We start from the raw sequence: 9,494 nt of genomic DNA, 5'->3' as shown, positions 1-9,494 counted from the left end.
CTTATTGCTTTTCTATGTTTTTATGTTGTACCTTCCAAGTGTTTGATAAAATGCTTGGGAGGATTTTAAGTTAGATTTTTATATTCTTGGCTTTGGTTGAGTAATTGGAGACTCTTGAATTATCAAACTCCTTTGTTGATTGATAATTGAAAGTTGCTAGTTGATTTAGATCCCTCTAAAGCTAGTCTTTCTTTAGGAGTTGACTAGGACTTGAGGAATCAAATTGATTTATCCACTTGACTTTTCTTTATAGTTAGAGGTTAACTAAGTGGGAGCAATAGACAATTGATGTCACAATTGATACAGATAACTAGGATAGGACGTATAGTTCTCACACCTTGCCAAGAGCTTTTCTTTGTTATTAATTTAATTTCTTGCCATTTTATTTCCTTGTTCCTTATTTCAAAAACCCAAAAAGATACTTTTCCATAACCAATAATAACTACACTTCCCTGCAATTTCTTGAGAGACGACCCGAGGTTTGAATACTTCGGTTATTATTTTTATAGGGTTTGTTACTTGTGACAACCAAATTTTTGTATCTAGGGATTATTGTTGGTTTAGAAACTATACTTGCAACGAGAATTTATTGTGAAATTCTTTACTAGCAAAAATTCGTTCATCACACGACTTCACATCCAGTGGTTGCCTTACGTAGCTAGGATGGACGACTTGGCAAATATAGTTAGGGGTCCACCGCTCTTGCATGGTCATATTAATACATGGGTCGTGTTGCCAATAGGAACTTCATTAAGTTAGCTAGTCCATTGCAGCTACTGCAGTCATGGATCTTTTGGTATTTCTCTACTTTCAAGCCAGATGTGTTTGACCCATTTTATTGGCTGTTGGCGTCGATGTATATATGTTTCTTAAGTGTGTTATGTCGATTTCTAGTCGTTCTATACCTTGCCATTATTGATCTAACGTGTTAGATTATAGGTGGGCGGGATATTAACCATCCTCGAATGACAAAGATCCCAGAGTGATGCAGTGGAGGCTGTGGCTAGACTTGTTACAAGCTGGGGAAGTAAGTAATATTGTACCTTCATTAATTGTGTATTTTATTTACAGAGTCTATTCCTTTAATATGTTTATTATTAAGTAATGAGGCTAGACTTATTGCAGGTTGAGGATGCATTTATTTTTCACCAAGAAACATATTGTAAGGTTCCTTATACCATTCAGGACAAAGTTAATACACTCGGAGATATTAGTGATCATATGTCCAAATTTCCGACCATATTCCAACGCTGGGTTCACTTCTTATATTGCATCCTATTAGCCCACTCACACATGGCTAAGTCTTCACTTTGAAGAATATCAAACTACTAGTCAAACTCAGACTCAATCTTGGCATAAGCAGCATTCACGAGAAACCTCCTTGCATCCTTACCCTTAAACTTAGAGAAAAATTTGCTACAACATGTTAGATATAAAATGCCCGATAAGCACTAGCTAGGAGCCATCCACTATAAAAAACTCCAAAGCAGCTTTGATTCTATTGTGTCTATCCGATATAATTAGAATACCTAGTTGAGGTGTGACATAATGCAGAAAGTGAGATAAAAAAAATGACAATGACTCCGCATTCTCACTATCAACAAGTGCAAATCAATTGGGATTATATTAGAATTTTTGTCTTGCGCAATCACCACCATCAAGGTACCCCTATATTTGTTGTACAAATGGGTCCCATCAATACTAACCAGTGGCTTGCAATGATTAAAATCCTTGATACATGGTGGAAATGTCCAAAAAAGCTGGTGGAAATAAGTTGATGATCCATCAACTTGGTCTCCGACTCGCACATGACTCGTCTTCAGCACTACAATACTACATAACATTGTTGTCTGCACACCTAGAATCCATCTTGAAAAAACATTGTATGACTCTTTCTAATCTCCATAAATATGCGTAATTTCTTCTACTTAGACAACTAAAACTTCTTGTACAACTCGATCTGAAACTATAACTTTCCTCTATTGTATTTGCAGTACTTTAATCGACATAGCTGTATCAATCCTGACCATAGAAAAGATGAATGCACATATGACATGGTAATCAAGCTTCTTGTGGTCACTAGAAATCTCTATGGCCAGACATGTATGAGGTCTATTATACCTTCTACTTCCTAAATACCCTTTCATTGGCAAAGAGTGATTTGAATCAACCAACAACAACCTTTTTCCAAATTTCTTAAACTTTTGGTATTTGATGTGATCGGACTCCAACACTCTATACTCAACCCATAACGAATGCTATAAGTCTTGACACTTAACACAGTTTTCTCTTTACTTTGAAATTGTTGACCAACTCAGAACTCAGGAATTGATGTATCCTATGCATCTTTGTCCCCAAATTTGAATTATACGTTTGAAAAACCCTGCTGTATCATTGCCTCCATGTTTAAAGTCAAAAAGTGCGGCAGATAATGCTGAGTTCTAGAACTCGATGGTCTACCCTGTCCAATTGGAATACTCCTATTAAAATCATCATTGCTATCCTCATCTATCATGGTAGGCTCCACATCATCATTATCCCGTAGTACATCTTCCATGGGATCTGGTTCTCCGCCCTTCCTTGAAGTCTGTATCATCCTAGGAGTAGTAGCCATCACAATTACAAGCTCACCAAAAGAATGATTATCACCAATTTCTCCATCATTGACGCAGTTTAGATCAACTGCGAAGGACGAAGATGCCTTCAACACTACTTTAGGTGTAACTATAGGCACGGATTTAGAGGCAACAAAAGGTATTGAACTAGAAGCTCCTGACATTTCTACAGATTGAGGATTCTGATTTGATCCTCTTGAACTATAAACGACATCTCCAAACTTGACCAACAATTCATGGGTTCTCCCCTTGGAAAACTAACGACGACAGTAAAACAAAAGTTGCAAATCTTCATCACTCTTTATTACAAAAGAGTCGTACTTCACACTATCTCGCACAATAGAAATCAGAATCTTATAAAATAATTTCTCCACCCATTTGATGTCATGGATTCCCAGTTTTCGCATTATAGTATTTTGCAGTAAGCTAAATTCGTTTAAGGTCTGATAAAGACATTACTCATTAGATCTTTATCAGTAAATTTTATTCTTTTTCGCATTTTTTTCTTAATCGTCCCTCTGTAGTGCATAAGAACTAAAAGCCTATCATCACTAGCCATTGCGAGTGCCACTCTAACCAAGAGAAAATGTTATGGTTCTATTTATAAGACATACCCGTAGCTAAATTGTAACACCCTAATATTCAAATCCTCATGCTCGAGTCATAAGTCATTGATACTAAGGTGGTACGACTCTCAAGGAGGATTATAATACGTAATTATATATGTTGAAGTGAAATATTAAACGAGAAGACTGAAAAGGAATAAAATAAAATCGTGAAAACAGGAACTCTCAAGTATCGATAACATATAAATAAGGCGCGATCTAAAAGCGAAGATAAGGATAAAATAGTAAAGCAGAATGTGATAAAGACATAATATAATTATATAATATAAGCAAATAGCCGCTAGTCGCGACCTGCGAAGTTTAGGCCGGCTAGGGTTACAGAGTGAAAACTAGTTTGACAACATAAACTTTCTATCTCTCCCAAAATACATCACAGCCTCTATAGGCAAGTTTTAATATAATATATGTACATCAATAAGAGTTCTTCCAAAAATAAGAGGAGAGATCCTAAAACAAAAGTAACACAGAATCCCAGTAAACTTTGCTGCTTCCTAAATGAACCATTGCTAACTGTTGAGCACAAGGACCTGCATCTGAAAAATAAGAGATATATACGGAATGAGAACCCTTGACCCATGAGTTCCCAGTATGGTAAAAGTGCCAAATTAATACAATGAACTATAACATAAATTCACTAAGCATCCTAAACTTCTTACCTCGTCATCTCCATCCTAAGTTCTCACTAATCCATAACTTGGCAACTATCATAAGAGATTCTAATTTTAATATAATATCCTTTATACTTTCACTACCTTCCAAGCAAATAATCCAACAACCGAACCATCCCTCAAGTAATTCAACTCTTATGCAAACACAAACAATATATACAAGTAATGCACAAGTAAGGCAAGTAAGACAATCAGCAAATAATCATGAAACATGTACAATTAGGCAAACCAAAGTAATTAAACAAACCCAAATAATTCAAACATATGCAGATGATGTATGCCTGTCCTACTGGCCATGAGTTCACGTGTCGGTTGAATCGCCAAAACCCGACACATCCGATAGCTAACCCGGATATGGTCCTCTTGAAAACCGATGGGCGGTACACCATCACGAACCTCACTTGGCGGGCGGTACACCACCACGAACCCCACCATTGTGAGCGGTACACCACCACGAACCTCGCAAGATCTTCAATTGAAGAAATAACACACACGCGAGCGGTAAACCTCCATGAACCCCACACACAACATTCTCTTTTAAAAACATGTGGGAGGTAAACTACCACGAACCCCACCTAACATTCTCGACACTAGGCAAGCGGTAAACCACCATGAACCTTGCCAGGTCAAAGCTCAAAATAATTTCATTATAAATCATTCATTCATATACATATCACACTTTTACCCTTCTCATTCATAATTCACCACTTCTCAAACTTTCTTCGTCTCCAAGTTACTACTCCTCCCTACCTTCTTCTCACCACTCAATATACAACTAAGGTTTAGGGGCAAAAAGGGTGAAAATAGAGGTTTAGAGGTTCAAAATTATATTTTTAAAACACAAAACTCATTTTGCTGATTTTAGGGGTCCCGCATACGCGTGGGCGTGGATTTTTCCTTCCTCGCGTACGCAAGCACGCGTACGCGAGATGCCCTATCCGAAAGGGTTGATCGCGTCACGTGCAGTGGTCATGTACGCAAGATATGCAGAATGGCAAAAATGTTGAATGCTGCAGAATTTTTAATTTTGCACTCCGAACTTCTGACGAGCATAACTTTTTTGTTTTAACACATTTTTCATCCGTTCTTCAAACGACATAAACTTCATGGACCCAATTTTCATATGAAATAAGTTTGAAATAATTTGGGGGTCGAAAAACCAGGTTATGGCTTACCGAAGTTCGGCCAAAAATCAAATTTTCTCCAAAGTCCTCAAACATCTATTTTCATCAAATCATAACTCAAAGACAACTTTCTACACTTATAAACGGCATCAAAACATACCATATCACATCAACACAGCCCCACATCCTACCACAACTAATCATACCTCAATTTCTAAACAATCTCATATAAATCCATCAAGCTCAACTTCAATAATCAACAAAACCTCATGTTCAAATATTTATATATATTACTATCATTCATTCAATTTATCATATTATCAAATCACCAATCATCAACCATCACTTACTGTTCTTACCTCTTTCCGGCCTCCGGCCTAAATTTACGGCCTCCGGCCCAATATTTCATCAAATAAACTCATAACCACATAATTCACTATCTAATACCACTTTCAATCCACACATCAACCATGCAACATTCCACAATCCTTATCCAATATCAATATCATCTATACCAACATCAATCTTTATCCATACATCCATTACACAAATAATAGCAATCAATCATACCATTCAAGCTTAATTCTAGGGGCACCTAACCTAGGAATTCACATCATATCACAAGGTACTTAAATAAAACTTAAACTGTACCTCTTGGAGCTAAAACAATTGAGCCTCTTCTTTGGAAATCTCCACTAAACCTTAACTCTAAGCCTCACCAAAGCCCCACAAGCAATATTAATCTCCCAATTGTACACCAAAATCACCCAATACTCTAATATAATCAATTTTCACACTTATAATCAACCTAGGGTTCATGAAATTGCTAAATTACTAGGGTTTGGGAATTTCTTGCCTCATTTATGCATCAATTGCGCAAGACCCACTAATTTTCTCCAGTTAATTTGATCCTAGAACATGAAAACAACTAAAAATCTCAACACTCAAACATCAAATTTTCAAAATTGGGAAGGAAGAAATTGAGGAAGAAAACGTGACTTTCTTACCTTACAACGTACTGGGCTTTGTAGCGCTCGACGCTGTGGTCATGTGGCCGCAAACGATGCGGTGATTGGAGCTCCGGATCAAAATTTATGTGGATTTGATTGGAAGGTTAGGTTTTGGGACTCTCTTCTTCCCTCTCTTGAAGTTTCCAGCGTGTTTTCATGTTTTGTGAAGGGAGAGGGAGCTGAGCTCCGTAGCTTATGTATGTTGGGTTGGGCCTTGAGTCCAATACGGGCTCAGTTTGTCCGGTTTGATCTGTTTGGCCCAATCTTGGGCCAAATTTTTTGAAATCATTGTCAAAATTCTTATTTTAATTAATTCTATCTTATTAAACTATAAAATTCTATTTTCTAATTTTTTTTAAATAATAATTAATTTATTCATTAATTATTTACTTATTTTACGGATTTTACATAAATCGAATTAAGTAGTTTTGATTTAATTCTGGTTATATATGCGAGTAATTCGAATCAAATTAATTCAATTTACTCTAGAGAACTGCTCTTTTTAATTCGAACGGGACTGTTTCGATTTAGTGTGATGAAAGCCTTGTCATCCTATGTCTTCGAATAATAAAATAAATTGTCCTAATTCAATTTATTATGTGGTATGTTAAATAAAAAATATATTGATTCGATTAACATCAAAATATAAATCGAACAGACGTATAATTTTTTGCGTTTAAAACATCTGTATAATTTTTAACTAAATTTATTTTATTCATCTGAATTAATTTAAAATTTGTGTATGTTTACACAAGTATGACAACGTCACAACGACAAAGGTATATAATGCATTAATATCTATAATTATTTCGAATATATTTTCAATTGGTTTAATTAATTAATTTACATGTAACAGAACACGTATAAGTTTTTTTTATTTTTTTTATTATACATTTTAACTCTTGGATATTTGTCTCCCAAGAATTATTAATCCTAGTTTCATTGGAGTTTACCTTTTAATAAATAGAAGATTGACCATCCATAAAACCTATTGTATATGCGATTCCCCGAGCATCGAATCTAAGGCTGAACTGAATAGACCAAAAAAAAAAAATATTTATAAGGATTGAACTTTTAGTTAGATAATATAAATTAATTTTAGGATTTAATTTATAATTTAAAATTTAAAATTTAAAAATTATAATTTAAGATTTAAATTAACGATAAACAAAATATTTTTAAAAAATTAGTTGATTTTAATTAAAAATTTCTTAACATTAGTTAATAGATAATAATATACACAAATATAGTCATCATCAGCTATCAATAATTAACTAACATGTTAAAGCTAGCTATAGTATATGTAGTGATTAACTGTGTGAGTTTTAATAATAATAATAATAATAATAATAATAATAAAGATGCTCAAACATAATAGTAATAAAGATGCTCAAACATACAGGGGAAATTCAACTTTTGATGTCCGGAGAATTAATTGAAGAGTAGTCATGATGAAAAGTAACCACTATCGCAGAGATTTTATTCGCCTATATGGGGGACCATCAGTAGTATAATGGACAAATATCTACACCTCCTCTGCATGCGATTATTTATTGGAAATTAAAGTTTTGGACTTTTGGTATNGCATTTTTTGAGAAACTATATATATAGAAGCATGTGGTTAATCCTTACTAACAACTCTTTGAAATCCGAAACACAAGAACAAAATAATTCTAATGAAGGTGCCATTTGACGATGACTTGAAGCACATTAGAAACTGAAAATTGATGATTTTCTATGTTAATTTTGTGAACTTAATTATATATATTATTAAGAATGGCAAATGCTTCTATAATACTACTGTTCACAAATAAAGCTTTTGTTAATTAGCAATTTTTAGTAGAAGAGCTATGGGCAAATAATAATGATGTACAATTTAACCATATATATATAAAATATATAGTCACCATCAACTTTGAGCTTTAAAATCTATTAATTCATTAATTCTAAAGATTAATATATAAAGGAATTTCAACTTCAACTCATCATGCCTCCTTCAATATTTGGTTCGTATATATATATAAGGACAAGAATAATTAAATTGCATAAGTGTTGCGGATGTTTGACCGAAATAAGACTGAAAGGTGAGTTAGATTTAGAAAAAAAAGCATGCATATATATTTCTCAATTTCTGTATGCTACAAAATAGATATACTAAATAAATAATTTATTTTATAGTCCAAAAACCATGCATATATATTATCATAGTCTTGCACAAGAAATTAACCTAAAAAAACCGAACACAGATGAAGAAATACATATAACATAAAGTCATAATAAAGTAGCATGCACTACAATATTCTTGCTAGTGACAAAACCCTAGCTAGCTAGCATAACACACACTATAACATCGAAATTTATTTTCTTAATTAAATTTAAAACATAAATAAAAGCAAGGTAGTTATAGCTACTAGTTAATTAAACTATAGCCATAACGGAAATAACTGAAACAAACATAGCCTCATCTCAAGGGAGAGGGACACTGCCAGAAGCTCCACCGCCACCGATACCCGTACCGCCGAGTCCACCGATACCCGCACCGCCGCCGAGCCCGCCGCCAACTCCTGCACCACCAAAGTTGGATCCAATTGCACCACCTACACCTCCAAAGGGCATTCCGTTCCCTCCAATTCCCGAATAGCCACCAACGCCGCCATAGCTCAGGAAATTCTTCTGGTCCTTCAAAGTTGCATCATTATTAGGAACCTTTCTTGCACTTGTTGTGGACACAACAACAAGGGCAAGAACAAGAAGCATGATGCACCACTTAGCCATAATAATATCACCCTAGCTTGAAAATAGTGCAATATAAGTGTAAAGTTGTTTTTTCTTTTTCTCTCTCTTATAGGTTTTAGTTGCTGTGGTGAAATAGTGCTATCGGAGTGTCTCTTTTATAGAGGGAAAGATGCAAAGAAAAGAAAGGTGATGAGAGATGAGAGGGAGTAGTTGGGTATATAGTTGTGGATAGTTAATATGAACTTCAATGCCATTTTCAAAAACCTTGCTGTCTGCCATCAACCACATTATACAAAATATTATTATTTTTATTATTGCATTTCAACATAAACATTACATTATTTATTTGTTAGTATGTTAAAAGGTTAATGTTTTCAAAATCTATTATACCTGCAGAACACCCGCACCGGTAGAACATCTCTATTTGCTAAATTTCTCTATTCGATTCTGCTCATAAAAAAATTCTATTGTTATTTTATTAAAAAAAAAAGTATATGGAACCAAAATGTGACCAGCAAAAAGTAAACAAAACCGTTTAATTAAAATCACTTTTTGAATAATATATTGAAAACCGCTCCTGAGATCACGGAGCACAAACTAAAACTCAATTTTTCATGAAACTCAAACACATTTTGGCTGATTTTTGGCTGATAAAAACTAAATAATACTTTAATTATATTATTTAAAAAAAATACTATAAAATTCAATAATTACC

The 9,494-nt window shown here is 34.2% G+C and overlaps 1 protein-coding gene and 1 long non-coding RNA gene across 4 annotated transcripts in view; one reads left to right on the top strand and one right to left on the bottom strand.

Annotated features, from left to right (window-relative positions):
- Positions 6,135–9,494, top strand: part of LOC110268788 — a 16,690-nt gene continuing 13,330 nt past the window's right edge. For all 3 annotated transcript variants that reach the window (XR_002357256.1, XR_002357257.1, XR_002357255.1), the window contains exons 1-2: positions 6,135–6,146; positions 8,899–8,906. This is a non-coding gene — a long non-coding RNA (uncharacterized LOC110268788). The remainder of the gene's footprint in view (positions 6,147–8,898; positions 8,907–9,494) is intronic.
- Positions 8,289–8,906, bottom strand: LOC107628260 (glycine-rich protein 5-like). The gene has a single exon (XM_016331022.2). The coding sequence runs from the start codon at positions 8,816–8,818 to the stop codon at positions 8,510–8,512; it is 309 nt and encodes a 102-aa protein (XP_016186508.1). The 5' UTR covers positions 8,819–8,906; the 3' UTR covers positions 8,289–8,509.

Source organism: Arachis ipaensis, chromosome B02 (assembly GCF_000816755.2).
Source record: "Arachis ipaensis cultivar K30076 chromosome B02, Araip1.1, whole genome shotgun sequence".
Classification (NCBI taxonomy): Eukaryota; Viridiplantae; Streptophyta; class Magnoliopsida; order Fabales; family Fabaceae; genus Arachis; species Arachis ipaensis.
The sequence above is the reverse complement of the archived record's forward strand: the minus strand, read 5'-3'. Positions and strand labels throughout refer to the sequence as shown.